The 16,659-nt window shown below is 54.0% G+C and overlaps 1 protein-coding gene across 2 annotated transcripts; it reads left to right on the forward strand.

Annotated features, from left to right (window-relative positions):
- Nucleotides 1-301: 301 nt before the first annotated feature.
- On the forward strand, nucleotides 302-13,914 carry Ap5z1 (adaptor related protein complex 5 subunit zeta 1). Of its 2 annotated transcripts, XM_076923546.1 has the most exons (17): nucleotides 302-436; nucleotides 1,762-1,896; nucleotides 1,986-2,172; nucleotides 2,747-2,891; nucleotides 3,121-3,230; nucleotides 3,969-4,137; nucleotides 5,134-5,274; nucleotides 5,410-5,447; nucleotides 5,519-5,681; nucleotides 7,752-7,933; nucleotides 9,427-9,569; nucleotides 9,884-10,024; nucleotides 10,400-10,511; nucleotides 11,257-11,354; nucleotides 12,800-12,932; nucleotides 13,009-13,223; nucleotides 13,330-13,914. In XM_076923546.1, exons 1-17 carry the CDS (start codon nucleotides 396-398, stop codon nucleotides 13,598-13,600), a joined length of 2,424 nt encoding a protein of 807 aa, XP_076779661.1. In that variant the 5' UTR covers nucleotides 302-395; the 3' UTR covers nucleotides 13,601-13,914. The 2 variants fall into 2 exon arrangements, with proteins under 2 accessions (XP_076779661.1, XP_076779662.1); XM_076923547.1 differs by lacking the exon at nucleotides 7,752-7,933 and having other exon boundaries at nucleotides 9,482-9,569; nucleotides 13,330-13,808.
- The last annotated feature ends 2,745 nt before the right edge of the window (nucleotides 13,915-16,659 follow it).

A 16,659-nucleotide genomic window follows, 5' to 3' on the forward strand; every position in this document is an offset into this window, starting at 1 on the left:
AGTTCCGGGATCAAAGAAAATTGTTCGGGGCCAGGAGCTCTGGGCTTCAAGGACCACGGTTCCGTGGCTCCCTGGCGGCTGGCTGACGTGGATAGATGCTGGCCGGGAATCCGCTTCTGTACTGCAACCCTTTGGCCAAGGCCCCCGCCCCGCCCACCTGCCGCAGGACCGGAAGCTGGTCTGTCCTTGGGGGGGGGGTCCTCCCGCCTGGTGTGGCACCGGAAGCCGGCAACTAGCGGTCCAGATTCTCCCACGTGACGCAGCCAGGATGTGGGAGGGAGGAGGTGGGGTGAAAGAGGCTGGGACACAGTCTGGTCACATGACACGTCATGTGACGCGATCCCGGAAGTCCGCGGGAAGGCTTCGGGCGCCGGTGGGCTCGGAGCTTTGGCGGCATGTTCTCGGCGGGCGCGGAAAGTCTGCTGCACCAGGCCAGGTCTGCCGATCTGGGGCCGGGGCCACGGGTGTGAGACGAAGCCGGGGAGGAGCGGGGAGGCGGTGGTCCGGCTGCGCGGCTCGGGTCCCCGTGTGGCGCCGGATCCCAGGCTCGGGGTGGCCTGCGTGGAGTGTGAGGCTCACGATCCAGCTAAGGAATCCTCCCCATCGTGTCTGGGGCCATGCTAGTGCTGGCCCTGCACTGAGCGTCTAGGTTGCGCCTTCCTTCCCAACTAGCCAGTCCAAGACTTGATGGTACTTGATTCAACGAAGGAAACGACTATCAGAAGCCCAGACCCGATGCATTTGGTAAACTTAAAAAGCAAAGGGACAGATCTGGATTCTGAGCTGGGCCACTCGTGGGCAGAGTAGAATGGATAAGGTCTCTGGGACCTCCTGGAACTAGAGCCTGAAAGAGTTAAAAGTCTGGAGTCTGCGAACAAGACAGAACTCTCGAATAGGTAAATGCGCTTGCCACCAAGCCTGACTCCCTCGAGGTCCCTCCCCCTGGGGACCTCGGGGAGGAAGGAGAAAATCAACTCCCGAGAGTTGATCTCCACTTGAGCACCCCAACATGTACATAAATAAATGCAATAAATCGAAGAAGAAGAAGAAAAAAAGGACAGTTCTCTTAAGATCTGTTAGGAAAATGGTTGGTGACCCGGCCACACAGTCTGCCCAAGGTCCCACGGCCTTTCTTGCCTTCAGTAGTGGGTGGATACTTTTCATTTTAAAGCAGTGTGTTACATGGGGACTTTCTCCTGCCAAACACTCAGTCCCAGAGTATTTGAGTTAGGCCAGTGACATACTATATCAGGCTTGCCTTGCCCTCTGCTGTAATCCTTCCTCCTCAGTATAGAAGCTGTATACTGCACTTCTCACAGGGCTCACTGAAGCAAGTTTAAAGGCAGCTTTCAGCCGGGCGATGGTGGCTCTTTAATCCCAGCACTTGGGAGGCAGAGGCAGGCGGATTTCTGAGTTCGAGGCCAGCCTGGTCTACAGAGTGAGTTCCAGGACAGCCAGGGCTACACAGAGAAACCCTGTCTCGACAAAACCAAAAAAAAAAAAAAAAAAAAAAAAAAAAAAAAAGTGTTTTCATTTTGCCATGGAAGCAATATGCCTCACCATTAAGGGGTATCACTAGGAAACTGGAGTTGCTGCATCTCAGTTCCAGGGAAGGAACCTGTCTGTACCCCAGTTTCTATAAATTCACCCCCAGGCACTGTGAGCCTGGGTGACTGTTCCCTGCCGTCTCTGTGCTGGTTAGGGACAGTCCCCCCGCTGGAGGTGTGGCTTAGTAGCACTGTGGTCCTCTTCCTTCCCTAGGGAGATCCAGGATGAGGAGTTACAGCGTTTCTGTTCCCGGGTCACTAAGCTGCTGCAGGAAGCCCCAGGGCCAGCCACCGTGGATGCCTTACAGAGACTCTTCCTCATAGTCTCAGCCACAAAGTACCCCCGGAGGTGAGTGTGGATCCCTGTACATCCACCAGACAGGTCCCAGCCAGTTTCCCTGGGATGCCAGTGTACTTGACATGGGTCTCACCTTCCAGGCTGGAGAAGACGTGTGTGGACCTGTTGCAGACCACTCTCTGTTTGCCCACCAGCCCTGAGCAGCTCCAGGTCCTCTGTGCTGCTATCTTGAGAGAGATGTCACCTTTTAACGACCTGGCCCTGTCCTGTGATCACACCCAAAACACCCGGCAGCTCAGCCTTGTGGCCTCTGTGCTCTTGGCCCAGGTAATGCAATTGCTACCGTTGGAGGTGGGGTAGGAGGTGAGTGGCTTCTGTTTCTGGTGGTTTTTAGGGTCTCAGGAATACAGCAAGCTGGTTTGTGTCCCTCCATGTACCCATGTGCTATAAAGACCCAGTCAGCTCGCTGTCCATTCCCTTGGGTGGTCTAATGACTATCTCAAGTGTGTATAGCCCCCTGCCCTCTCCTGTCTCATACACATGCACATACATGCACATACATAAACATACATACACACACACAAACATACGTACACACAGAAACACACACATAAACATGCACATAAACATACACACACATACATACACACACATACACACATAAGCATACACACATACACATAAACACACACACACCAGGTCTCTGTTGATAGCTAAATCTGACTTCAGAGCCTGGGCTGCCTGTGTAATATTGCATTGCTGAACATCAGGTCCCCGCACTCAAAGATCGACTGTAGTGTACCTTCCAGACACTCTGGGGATTGAACTCGGGGCCTTGAGCTGGTAAGGCACTCGATTGATCAGCTGAACCATATCCTTGGCTCCCTATCCTGCTTTGAAGGGAGACAGAAAAGGAGAGATCAGACGTGTGAGCCAGCGCATCTTCAAGGTCCTTGAGAACCGGCAGCCTGAGGGGCCCAGTGTCAGGCCCCTCCTCCCCGTCCTGTCCAAGGTCATTGGCCTTGCCCCAGGCATCCTCATGGAAGGTACTGGACAATGCTTCTTTCCAAAAAGCCTCCTTGGCTCCGTTCCACAGTAGCTGTAGTGTAGGGTGTGGTGGAGGGAGGGGTGAGCTGTCTGGAGAACCCTGCATAGTTTACCAGGTTGCAGCCATGGTTTTGGGTTCTGTTGAGCCCCAATTTCTCTTGAACAAATTTAGCACTGCCTGGGAGTCTGGCCAGTTTAACCCCCACTGTACCCCTCCCCCTCCTACAGACCAGACCAACCTGCTCAGCAGAAGGCTGGTAGACTGGCTTCGCTACGCCAGCATCCAGCAAGGGCTTCCGTATTCAGGGGGCTTCTTCTCGACACCCAGGGCCCGGCAGGTGAGTCCCCACTGCCTCAGGATCCCGGGAGTTGAAATCGCAAAAGCTCTATCACAGGCTGGGTCTGTGGCTCAGTTGGTAGAGCTCTTGCCTAGCATGTATGAGGCCTTTGGTTCAAGCCCCAGAACCAAACAGACACTGAGCCTGGTGGTTCATCCTGTAATGGCCGTGCACATCTGTAAAGCTGGGCCACACCTGGAATCCCAGAACTGAGGAGGCAGAAGCAGGAGAATCAGGATTTCAGAGTCATCCTTGGCTACAGTTAGCAAGTTTAAGCAAGTTTAAGGTCCTGAGATCATGTCACAAAAGCAAAACCAACCCTACTCTCTTCTGCGAGAGCTCATTCTCTGTCCCACACATGGGTACCACACGTAGCCAGTCTCACCAGGTGGGTTCTTGTGGATGCTGCATGTCCTTCCTCTTGGTTCCAGTGAGGCCTCTCATTGCTGTCTCCACTTCGGAGTGGATGGGCGCCCTGGGATGGGGGTGGGCACTTTGAGTCTGGCCGGCCCGAGCTCCTCAGCTTGTGCGGCTCCTGCTCGGTGCCTGCAGAACACTGCATGACACACGTCTGCGTTGGAGTCAGTATCATGTGTCTCTAGGTCTTGGGGTAGACCTGCCTCAATCAAGGATGTGGGTGCCTCCTGCAGCACAGCCTTGGGGGGGCAGGTACTGCAGGCTTCTGCGTAGTTTATGAGCCCAGTGACCTCATCTCCAGCCCTGTCCTTCCTCCCACAGCCCGGTCCCATCACTGAGGTGGATGGAGCAGTGGCTTCTGACTTTTTCACAGTACTCTCCACGGGCCAGCACTTCACGGAGGACCAGTGGGTGAACATGCAGGCCTTCTCCATGCTTCGGAAATGGCTGCTGCACAGTGGCCCTGAGGAGCCCGGCAGTCCAGATGCAGGTGCACCCAGGGTGGGACAGGGCACTGAGGGGCAGGGAGCACAAGTACACTGTGGCTTGGGGCCGGGGGGCGGGGGAAGGGGGGTGGGGGGCAGGAGGCATCTGTGGCCTACACTGTAGCCTAGATGCACACCACAGGTGTCCATAGGCCAGGCAAGGTGTGTGATGAGTTTAGAGGTCAGCAACAGGGCTCACTGACCCCAGGAAGAACCAAAACCACAAGCCAGTACCATTTGTGGGCATACCGATGTCTCTACGAAGTGTTCTAAAGTGTTCCCAGAGAGCCAGGCGGACCATCCAAGGCAGTATTCCCAGGCTCACCTGATCTCGCCCATCCGCAAACTCGGATTATAGACAGTCAGACTGAGCTGCTCATGGTGGTATGTGCCTGTGAACCCAGCACTTAGGAGCTGAAGGCAGGAGGATCAGGGGTTCAAGGACAGTCTCAGCTACATTGTTGGAAGGTAGCCTGGGTTACAACCCAGGCCATGTTGAGACCCTGTCTCAAACAAAACAAAAACAACACAAAACAAAGTGTAGTGATACCTACCATGCCAACACTGGACTCTGAGGCAGGAGGATTATAAGTTTGAGATCAGCCTCAACTACATAGCAAGACCTAGTTTTGTTTCTAAGATTTATTTTATGTATATGAGTACACTGTTGCTGTCTTCAGACACGTCAGAAGAGGACATTGGATCCCATTACAGGTGGTCGTGAGCCACCATGTAGCTGCTGGGAATTGAACTCAGGACCTCTGGAAGAGCAGTCAGTGCTCTAAACCACTGAGCCATCTCTCCAGCCCAAGACCTTATTTTAATACTCTAAAAACCAAACAGAAAAACCAATTAGCAGCCCAGACGAAATCTAAGTGTGATAGCCTCTAAGTGTCTAAGGTGATAGCAGCCTCATACTTCTGAACACTGGGAGGCTGCTAGAGCATGTCCATGCCAGTCTGCCATCCACACGGACGTCAAGGTGTCCTTTGCTCTTACAGATGACAAGTCAGAGTTGGAGGGCTCCACCCTGTCTGTGCTCTCTGCAGCCTCCACTGCCAGCCGACTGCTGCCCCCTCGGGAGCGGCTGAGGGAGGTGGCCTTCGAGTACTGCCAGCGCCTGTTGGAGCAGAGTAACCGGAGTGAGTCCCCAGGCTACCAACACCTGGCCCCAGCCCACACTGCCCTCCAGGGTGGTCTCTTCTCACATGACTGCTCATGGCCGCTGGGTGGCCTTGTGGGGCTGTTTGGAGACAAGCCAGCTCTCTTTGTTCCAGGAGCGCTGAGGAAGGGGGACTCGGACCTACAGAAAGCTGTAAGTAACCTGCAGGGTAGTCGGGGCGCTGCTGCCCGGACCGCGTGCGACACAGCTCCGTGTCCCTGCAGTGCCTGGTGGAGGCTGTGCTGGTACTGGACGTGCTGTGTCGGCAGGACCCCTCCTTCCTGTTCCGCACCCTCTCCTGCCTGAAGGCCCTGTACAGGAGGTTGGGCGAAGACCCAGGCAGCGAGCGGGCACTGGTGCCTCTTGCCCAGTTCTTCCTGAACCATGGTGAGTCTGGGTGCATGGGAAGCAGACCACACAGCAGTTCCTCTAGACACTTAGAGGCTATCACACTTAGATTTTGTTTATCGGTAGTGCTGGGCATGGAACCCTGTTGGGGGCTGACTTTTAGCAGAAAGCGGCTATCAGCTTTGCAGCCATCTTGAGCCATATACCCTGACATGAGACTTGGATTACAATAGCCTACAACAGCTGAGCACACTCTGATAATCTTGGTTTAGATACCTTGAGATTAAAGGTGCGTGAGATTAAAGGTGTGTGACTTAAGAGTATGATTTAGGAGTATAAAGATCAGAGTTAGAGACAAGACCTAAGGGTATGATTAAAGGTGTAACTTAGAGGCGTGGCTTAGAAGTGAGACATATAAAAGGCAGAGACAGAACAGATCAGAATCAGACTGAGATCAGAGAATCAGACACATCAGACATTAGGTAGAAGACACTTGGCTTCAGACAGAATCAGACACAGCAGACAGAGGAGACAGAGAAGGAGACACTTAGAGGAAGAGAGACTGAAGAATAAATGGGGTTGAATCACACCCTGTCTAGTCTCCATTCTTCGAGAATGCCCTCACCCTCGCTCTTGCTGAACCCCAACCTGCAGACCGGAGCGGCAGCTTGGGCCGGGATACAGTGGCCGCCCAAACGTGTTGAGGCCCGGGCCTCAACATTTGGCTAGCGTGGACCCCAACATTATTTTGGCCGCCCCAGCATGGGGCTAGTGTGGACCCCAACATTATTTTGGTGCCCAACATGCCAACATTATTTTGGTGCCCAACATGGGGATAGCGCGGACCCCAACATTATTTTGTCACCTGAACAGGGAATTCACATACTAGTCAAGTGCTCTACCACTGAGCCACACCCCAGCCCCTCACTGGGGGATTCTAGGCAGGGGCTCTACCACTGAGCCACACCCCAGCCCCTCACTGGGGGATTCTAGGCAGGGGCTCTACCACTGAGCTACACCCCAGCCCCTCACTGGGGGATTCTAGGCAGGGGCTGTCCCACTGATTTTAATATCAGCACTCTTTTTATTTTGATTGCGTTGTTTTATTGTTCTTGGTTGCTTGGTTCTGTTTTTTTCATGTGTGACTCTGAGTGACCCAGTGTCTTGGTCAGGGTATCGTTACTGTGATGAAACACAATGACCAAAGAAAGCAAGTTGGGGAGAGAAAGGTTTATTGGGCTTACACTTCCAGATCACAGTCCTTCACTGGAGGAGGTCAGGACAGGAACTCAAGCAAGGCTGGAACCTAGAGACAGGAGCTGATGCAGAGGCCATGGAAGGGTGCTTCTTTTTTTTTTTTTTTTTTTTTTTTTTGAGTTATTTATTTATTATATATGAGTACACTGTAGCTACCCTCAGACACACCAGAAGAGGGCATCATATCTCATTACAGATGGTTCTAAGGCACCATGTGGTTGCTGGGATTTGAACTCAGGACCTCTGGAAGTGCAGTCAGTGCTCTTAACCACTGAGCCATCTCTCCAGCCCTGGAAGGGTGCTTCTTACTGGCTGGTTATACATGGCTTGTTCAGTCTGCCACCTTATAGAACCCAGGAGCCACCATGGGCTGGGCTCTCCCCCATTGATCACTAATTGAGAAAATGCCTTACAGCTGGATCTCATGGAGGCATTTTCTCAGTCGATGACTCTAGCTTGTGTCAAGTTGACACACACCAGCCAGTGCACCCAACCTCTCTTATTTGGGAATGGCTTCTTGAGTGTTGTCCCGGCCAGTCTTGAACTTGTAATTCTGCTTCAGCCTCCAGAGTATCTGAGATGATAGTTCTGTGCTGAGCTTAGGACTGATGTACCATGGGCCCATGAAAGTCAAAAGTTGAGGCCTACCACCTTTCTGACATGTCTGTGCTCTGTAGTCTCAGGTTGGTGGCAACATCTCCAGGAGATGTATTATGTTCTGAAGACTCTTGCAGCCCTGGAGGCTTGGCCCACCTGGCTGAGTTCTGGCCTACACTAGGAATCCTTATTCTGAGTCACTACAGATGTTACCTGTGTAGAGCCTAATGCCCTGTGGTGTCTGGTGCCTTTCAGGGGAAGCAGCCGCCATGGATGCAGAAGCCATCTACAGGCAGCTGCTCTGCAGTCTCCCTTCCGAGCGCTTCCACAGCCCCACCGTGGCCTTCGAGGTCATACACTTCTGCACGCGCAACCTGGCTCTGTTCGATGCCCACTTTCTCAGCCTTCTCAGGTTGAGCTTCCCAAGTCTATTCAAGGCACGTGTGGTCCTCATCGGGGTGGGCCCTAGGCTTCCCCTTTCAGTTGATTTCAGTTTGGGGTGTGGTGAGGTGTGAGGCTAGGGACCCCCATGTATCATAGCATACAGAGTCATCTCAGGCAGCGACATGGAAACCAAATAAGATGCTTCAGACATGTAACCTCAGCACAGGGGAGGCTGAGGCAAGGATCAGAAGTAGGAGCTCAAGGCCTGCTTTGGTCACATAGTAGTTCCGGGCCAGCCTGGGCTACATGACACCTTGTCTCAAAAAGCAAACAAAGCCAGCCAGATGTGGTGCAGTGGTGCACACCTTTAATCCCAGCACTCTGGGTCTGAGGCACAGGATTTCTAAGTGTTTGAGGCCAGCCTGGTCTACATAGTTCCAGGCTGGCCAGGGCTACAAAGAACAAGAAAAACCTAGGAGCTGGAGAGGTGCTTGGTGGTTAAGAGCACTGGCTGCTCTTGCAGAGGACCTGCACATGGTATCTCACAACCATCTGTAATTCTTAATTCCAAGGGATCTAGCGCCCCCTCCTGACCTTTACAGGCACTTCATGCGACTCACTAGTGTCTGTGTGTGTGTGTGTCTGTCTGTCTGTGTTCACGCATGTATCCTGTGTACATGAGTCTAGATGTATGTGTGTGGAGATGAAACCACAGCCTTCCACCCTGTTGGCTGAGACAGGGTCTCCGTTTGCTAGCCTGCATACGCCAAGCGAGTTGGCCCGTGGCTTCCTGGCACTCTCTTGTCTGTGCCTCCTCACACAGAAGTACTGGAGTCTCAGACGTGTGCTGCCCGGGGCAGCTTTATGCAGGTTCTCATGTCTGGACTTAGAGCTTCAGTTTTCATCATGTTACTAATCTCCTCCCTCTTTGGAATCAGAATCTCCCTTTACTGGGAGCTCACAGTGTGTCTAGGCTGAGTGGCCAGGCAGCCCCAGTGACGTCCTGTCTCTGCCTCCCCAGCACTGGGCTCTGGGTGCACACTGTTGTGTGCTCACACTATTGTGTGCCTCTTACAGACCCCACTTATGCAGCATCACCTTACTGACCGAGCCGTCTCCCTACCCCAAAACTCACTCCTCTTTCCAAAGAAAACAAGTGGCTACCTTCATTGACAGCATAAAATTGGCTGCAAAAGAAAAAATAAAATAGCAAATGTGACCAGAGAGGTGACTTGCACTGTTAAAGTCACTTGTTGCTAGACCTAGCAGTCAGGAGTTCTGTCCCTGTGACCCACGTGTTAAAGGGAGACAGCCTTTGACTTCACTCCTGTGTACGTGTGCACACACTCACGTTAGCAGCAGTAAGTAAAACCCTGACAACATGGCCAGAGACAGCTTCATCACAGTGTGGGAAGGAGGGGGTGGGTCACGTCGTGTCCCTGTCTAAGCTGTGTCTTTGTGCAGTGAGGGGACAGCAGGAGAGCACTGGATGAGGCATTGCCAGCTAGCATCCTCTTGCCTGCTGAGCCATTGTGTATCCCTGCAGTTCCTGGCTTGGAACAGCCCTCCTCTCACAACCGAGTTTGTGGTACTCCTCCCAGCTCTCGTGGACGCCAGCACAGCTGTGGAGATGTTGCATGCACTGCTTGACCTGCCCTGTCTGACTGCTGCCCTGGATCTACAGCTCAGGTGGGCCCACTCTGGCCTGGTTAACCCTGTCTCCTCCCATGCAACCTGGCTCTGCTCCTTACTGCTCCCGGCTTCTTGGACCAGGCTTCAGGTCACAGACAAGTACATCTCTGGGCCATTTGCCATCCACCTGGAATAGCCCCTGAACCCCCAGGCTCCTCAGCACATTCACGTTCATCAAGGGGGGCCTCCCATGATGTACAGAGCCCTTCCCCATCCCTGAGAGCCTGGGATGTTATAACCAGTACCCCCGGCATCAGGTCAAATAGCACTGTAAGTTGACTTGCATCCCAGCCTAGCCTCTGTCCTCTTAGGTCCACACAGACCCCGTCGGAAAGGGTGCTTTGGGATGTCTCCCTCAGGATCCCCAGCTGTCTAGAGGCCTTCCAGGACCCACAGTTCCAAGGACTCTTCCGGCACCTGCTTCGTACCAAGGCCAGCGGCTCCACAGAGAGGTGGGATTTGATGCCAGAGACTGGGCTGTATATTCTCTCCCTCAGCCTGAGGAGACAGCCGTGGTCCCTGTCACTAGTGCCGTGGGTGTGGAGGGGCTTTGGCCCAGCCCTCATTCGATGCTGTGTGCAGGCCACTATCCAAGTAGGAAAACTAAGACCTAGCATATTCCATGAAGTGGGAGGACCAGGGTGGTCGGCAGGCCGCTCAATTCAGCACTTGCTGCCCTGTCCCTGGCTCTGCTGTCCTGGGAGCCCCTGATATCTCCTGGTCTCCTCGAGCCCCATGAAGCATGTAATCCCAAGGAGTGAGTGAACCATGACCACCTGTAGGAAGGAACTGTGGACTTGCACTCAGTAGCCCCGTTGTGTCCCCAGACTGACGCCACTTCACCAGGTGCTGAAGCCCATGGCCAGCTGTGCCCGGGTAACCCAGTGTGCGGAGGCAGTGCCTGTCCTGCTTCAGGCCTTCTTCTCAGCTGTGACCCAGGTGAGCCACCACTCAGGTGCCCTCCTCCATAGACATCACAAAGTCAAGAGGGACTGGACCACAGTGTGCTGGGCCAGCCTTGACCCCATAAGAGGTTTGTCCTGCTGCATTCTCCATGGCTTCTCTGAGTAAGAGAGACAGAGCCTCGGGACAGTGTGGGCACATGACACTTGAGGCTGGCAGCACAAGCTAGAGCCAGAACAGCATGTGCCCCAGTGCCCCAGCATAGCCCAGTGGTTCCCTGCTGGCTGCATGTCCACAGGTCAGATGACTAGAAGCCCACAGAACCGCTTGAGGTAGGCTAGCAACTAAATGGGCAGTTTGGGGTCACTCAGCCAGACGAGACAGCCTTGGTCTCAGGGAACAGACCTGTTCCCTGATGTTTGTTTTTGAGACACCACCTTTCTGTATAAGCCTGCTAGTCTGGAGCTCACCACGTGGACTAGACTGGCCTCAAACCCTTGGATCTGCCTGCCTCTGTCTGTCTCCCAGTGCTGGGGTTAACGGTGTGCACCACCACAGCCTGCAGCAGAGCAGGGTTCTCAAGGGAGCTGCAGGGCAGGATCTGGGGCCGCCGAGTCCTCTCCCAGCCCCACATGCCCCGCGTGCCGGGGAAGGCAGGCCAGGAATGAGGAGCTTCAACCCCAAGTCAAGGTTCCTCTTTTGTGGCCTCGTTCCTCCCAGAGGGTGGAGGATAACAGCGCCCACTGCTCAAGACTGAGTCTGTTTCTGTTCTTGATCCCAGACTGCCGACGGGGTCCTGATCAACCAGCTGGCACTGCTGCTCCTGGAGAGAAGTGACTCCCTCTACCCAGTCCCTCAGTATGAGGCCGGTGTGCACGGGTAGGCTCACAGCCCTGCCAGGGTCACAGTCCCCATGGCACACAGACCAGCTCCCTGTGCCTCCCCTGTCCTGCCCCAGGCCCTCCAGCCTGCCAGGTCCTCCTCCGTTCAGAGCATTCTAGTGGCTTCCTCCTGCAAGATGCTTTGTGTCCTTTCGGGGTTGGCTCATGTCTCTCTTGCAGATGGTCCTGTCCACTGAGGTGGTTCTCAACCTTCCCAATGCTGCGTGCGACCCTTAACACGGTTCCTCATGCTATGGTGTCCCCCAACCATAGAATTAGTTCATTGCTACTTCATGACGGTAATGTTGCTACTGTTATGAATCATAACGTAATATCTGATGTGGACGATATCTTATATGTGACCAACAGGTTGAGAACCACTGCTTTCTGGGGGGTTATTCACACACATATACACCTGTCCTGGGGATTAAACCTAGGCCCACATGAATGCTAGGCAGGGGCTCTACCACTGAGCCATGCCCCCAGCCCCTCACTGGGGGATTCTAGGCAGGGGCTCTACCACTGAGCCACACCCCAGCCCCTCACTGGGAGATTCTAGGCAGGGGCTCTACCACTGAGCCACAGCCCAGCCCCTCACTGGGGGATTCTAGGCAGGGGCTCTACCACTGAGCCACACCCCAGCCACTCACTGGGGGATTCTAGGCAGATGCTCTACCACTGAGCCACACCCCAGCCCCTCACTGGGGGACTCTAGGCAGGGGCTCTACCACTGAGCCACACCCCAGCCCCTCACTGGGGGATTCTAGGCAGGGGCTCTACCACTGAGCCACACCCCAGCCCCTCACTGGGGGATTCTAGGCAGATGCTCTACCACTGAGCCACACCCCAGCCCCTCACTGGGGGACTCTAGGCAGGGGCTCTACCACTGAGCCACACCCCAGCCCCTCACTGGGGGATTCTAGGCAGGGGCTCTACCACTGAGCCACGCCCCCAGCCCCTCACTGGGGGATTCTAGGCAGATGCTCTACCACTGAGCCACACCCCAGCCCCTCACTGGGGGAGTCTAGGCAGGGGCTCTACCACTGAGCCACACCCCAGCCCCTCACTGGGGGATTCTAGGCAGGGGCTCTACCACTGAGCCACACCCCAGCCCCTCACTGGGGGATTCTAGGCAGGGGCTCTACCACTGAGCCACACCCCAGCCCCTCACTGGGGGATCCTAGGCAGGGCATCTACTCTTCAGTTTTATAGTAGGTCTCACTCTACCCCAGGCTATCCTAGAACTCCCAGCCTTCCTCCTACCTCACTCTCAGCCTGGATTTCAGGCAGTCATGTCCCCAATGGAGAGAACAGCTCCCTATGGGTGGCAGGATTTACCTTCCTGACTGCAGCCCCCTGCTCCTGGCTCCTGTGCTCCCTGTGGGTAGGCTGGGATCAGGCTCGCCCTGAGAACACTGCCTCACGGCGTCCCACTGTCCTCAGGGTACTGAGCTCCCAGCTGCTGGTGCTGTGTAAGCTGAAGCCATCGCTGCTGGTGGAGCTGTCACGTGAGGTTCTAGAGTTCGTGGGGAGCGTGAGCAGCATCCACAGCCGGACCAGCATGTTCACTAGTGTGGTGAGCACAAGCCACCTCCCCCCCCCCCCCATCAGACGGGAAGCCCTGGTGCGAGCTGACTAAGCTCTGGGTCTAGGTGTGGGCCATTGGTGAGTACCTGTCAGTGACCTACGACAAGAGGTGCACAGCAGAGCAGATCAACAAGTTCTTTGAAGCTCTGGAAGCCCTGCTGTTTGAAGTCACCCAGTCCCGCCCCTCAGCCGACTTGCCCTGCTGTCCCCCAGAGGTGATCACTGCACTCATGACCACGCTGACCAAGCTAGCCTCCCGGAGCCAAGACCTGATCCCAAGGTATCCAGCTAGGAAGCACAGAGAGAAACCCGTGGAGGGCAGCTATTTAGGTGCTTTGGGGAATTGATCCTTGGCAGCTAAGGACCTGAGACCCTCTCTTTCCCAGAGTGTCATTGTTCCTGTCAAAAATGCGGACCCTGGCCCAGAACGCAGCCGCCAGCTCTGTGCACAGTGAGAAGGATGCAGAGTCCATCCTGATGCGGGCCACAGAGCTGCTGACACTACTGAAGATGCCCAGTGTGGCCCAGTTCGTGTTCACACCCACTGTGGGTGTGTGCCAGCCCCGCTACCACCGAGACACCAACGTGTCCCTGCCTCTGGCCCTGCGTACAGTCAGCCGACTGGTGGAGAAGGAGGCTGGCCTCCTGCCATGTTGAAGGGACAGTCACCTGAGCAGTAGCTACAGCATAAGAGCCCGGGCAGTGAGCGATGTTTGCTGAGCTGCAGGCTTGGGTGACATGTGGGGAGGAAGGGGGACATGGCTGTCAGGATGGGGTCACCAGCCCCTGGGAATGAATCATCCCGCCTTGTCTCTGTGGCCGGCCACAGTCAGCCTTGAGCAGCTGATAGGTGACTTGAGTGTTACTTCCTAGGCCAAAAAGAATCGGTCTGGTCTGCTTGCTGCTGTTACTTATTTCTGGACTTGGGGGCAGGGAGTGGTGCAGGAAAAATAAACTAAAAGTCTTATATATGCTGGGCAGTGGTGGCGCACGTCTTTCATCCCAGCACTCAGGAGGCAGACAGGGGCAGGTGGATCTCTTGAGTTTGAGGCCAACCTGGTCTACTGAGTGAGTTCTAGGATAGCCAGAGCTACACTGAGAAATCCTGTCTCAAAAAAAAAAAAAAAAAGAATTATTTAATGTTTCTATGTAGGTGCTTACACTCCACAGGGCGCACAGGGAGAACAGGGGACAACTTTTGGGAGTGGGTTCTCTCCTTCAACCACATGGCTGGTTGCCTAGCTCAGTGACAAGCACTTTCACCTACTGAGCCATTTTGGCTGCCCCCATGTAAACCTTCCAGTGCTGCATACAGCCCAGACCTCTCTGCCTTCCCCAGGCTAGGAGGTTGCCAGGGAGCCTAATCACGGCCTGGAGCCCGAGCTGCTGCCCTTCCCAGCCTGCCCTCTGTAGAGGGAAACCCCCAGGTCTCCTGTTTGGTTCCTGTGTCCTTAATGTGACAGAAATGACTTGCTCTGGAGCTGAAGCAATGCCACAAAGCCCTGAGTTTAACCCCAAAGTGTAACCCTAGGCATGGTGGTGCACACTGAAATCCCAGCACTCAGCAGGTGAAGGCAGAAAGGTCAGAAGTTCAAAGTCAGCCTGGACTACAAAAGAAATTGGGCCTGGAAGACGACTCAGCACATAAAAGGCCTTGCCACATAAGCCTGCTAACCAGGGTTGACCCCTAGATCTCCTGTGTAAAGCCATAAGCCGTGGTGTGCGCACCCGCAGAGACAACATCAGTTCAAAGCTCAGGGCCTTGCTAGAGCAGCGGAAGAATGAGATGGAAGGCAAGAGCCAACTCTTAGGACGCATGCTGGGCCTGGGTCACACAAGACACGGTAAATAAAACCCAAGGTGTCTATTCATGAGGGTGTGTGTCTTCTGGGTCTACCTGCAGGTGGTGATTGCTAATGAATTATGCTTCCTAATGTAAGGATATGTGAAGGCTAGACTCAGGGACTCTTACGTGCTCCAGCAGTACCGCACAGAGGCGTCCAGGTTGAGCCCTGCTTGAGCCTTTTTGCAGTTTTCCTGAACCCTGGGCAGTTAGTTCTTCAGGAGCTGCTCAGGTACTGACCATACATGGCCACCAGATGGCACCACCACACCAGTGGTGGGCATGCTTATGACACCACCCTCAACTCCATCCTTCACTTTCTGCTCCTGGGCTATGTATTGGGGCTGGAGCTCCCTAAGGAGAAGTTGAATTTAGGCTCCAGCTGGGGTTTACGGCTAGGTGGGGTGCTGCTACGGAGGCCACTGGGATACGAAAGCCCACGTGTTACTCATGTCCGGATTCACATTCAGGGAAGCCTTTGTTACCCCAGGCCTGCTGTGCCCTGACCAATCTACCTCCCCCAGGTAGACCTGGCCAGATGTGCTCAGAGCTTCCTATCTGTTCCCTGTGAGGGCAGGCTCCCTATAACAGTTCAGTCAGGAACATCAGTGGTTTAAAAAAAAAAAAATAGCCATTTGCTTTATGTGTTTTGCCTGCATGCATGTCATTGCACCATGCATGCATGTGTTTTGCATGCAGAGGCCAGAGAGCATCAGACCCACTGGAACTGGAGTCGTATGCTTGTGAGCCACCATGTACTGGGAATTGAACTCAGGTTCTCAGTAAGAGCAGCCAGTGCTCTTAACCACTGAAACCATCTCTGCAGCCCAGAACCTTGGCATCCTTCAGTCACGGGATGCATGGTTCCACCAAGCACTGAACAGAGTTGATAAAGCCATGCCAGCACGGACAAGGGCAGAGGTGTTTGAAAACACACTGCCCTCTTCTGGGTGGGCACCAGGCAAAGCTAAGTGCCCACTCTGATGGCAGGGGCTCCCCTGGCGACTCTACTCTCAGAGGTCAGCTTGGGGATGAAGGTCACATACGGTATTCAGCCACTCTTCCTCCCTTCGCCTGACTAGAGGATAGGACTGGCCTGGGCTGCAGGCTCTCAGGCCCTCGTGGGGGCTGGTGAAGCTTTTACATCTGCACAGCTGCCTTTAGTGCTGTTGTAATCAGCCTTCATGCAGATGCTTGACAACCTGCATGCACACATGCCATGGTTGTAGTATGTGGTATGAATGTGTGTGTGCAAGTATGTTTACATGTGTGTGCCTGCAGTGTAGAGGCTGGATGTTGACACAGAGTGGTTTCCTTAGTTGCTCTCCACCTAATTGAAATTGTTTTTCTTATGCCTCCTCAGGAGGGGGTGTGCACATGCGTGCCAAGGCAGCGCATCATGTGTAGAGGTAAGGACAGATTTTTGAGTCTGTTCTGCCCTAGGGATTGCTCTCAGGTCAGGCTCTGCAGCAAGTCCTCCTACCCACTGATCCATCCCATCAAACAACCTTATATTTTTTAAAATAATTTTATTTTTGAATGAAAATAGTTACTTTCATACAGTTTATTCTGATGCGTTTCCCCTTCCTCTTCTCCTCCCAGATCCTCCCACCCCCACTACCCTTCCAACTTCACATCTTTCTCTCTTAAGAAAACAAGCATATAGAAAAGACGTACAAGGATTTTAAAAAAAAATGAACAAAGGGAAAAAAGATACTTTTCAGAAAGTAGACACACATACAAATGCAGACACACACACACACGACCAGTAAGGAGACAGGGGAGATTTCGAAAACCACCTGTGCATCTGCTGGCCATCTGCTGCTGGGCTGGGCTTGTCCATAAGTCCTATATGTACCCAGTGAGGCTCCCG

Source organism: Arvicanthis niloticus, chromosome 24 (genome assembly GCF_011762505.2).
Source record: "Arvicanthis niloticus isolate mArvNil1 chromosome 24, mArvNil1.pat.X, whole genome shotgun sequence".
Taxonomy (NCBI): domain Eukaryota; kingdom Metazoa; phylum Chordata; class Mammalia; order Rodentia; family Muridae; genus Arvicanthis; species Arvicanthis niloticus.

What these genes read in the sequence shown, in the direction of transcription:
- Ap5z1 (XM_076923546.1), top strand. Translation starts at nt 396, where the DNA reads ATGTTCTCGGCGGGCGCGGAAAGTCTGCTGCACCAGGCCAG. An exon ending in GCCCTGGATCTACAGCTCAG is followed by an intron (nt 9,570 to 9,883) that starts GTGGGCCCACTC and finishes CTGTCCTCTTAG; the next exon opens with GTCCACACAGACCCCGTCGG. An exon ending in TCTTCTCAGCTGTGACCCAG is followed by an intron (nt 10,512 to 11,256) that starts GTGAGCCACCAC and finishes TCTTGATCCCAG; the next exon opens with ACTGCCGACGGGGTCCTGAT.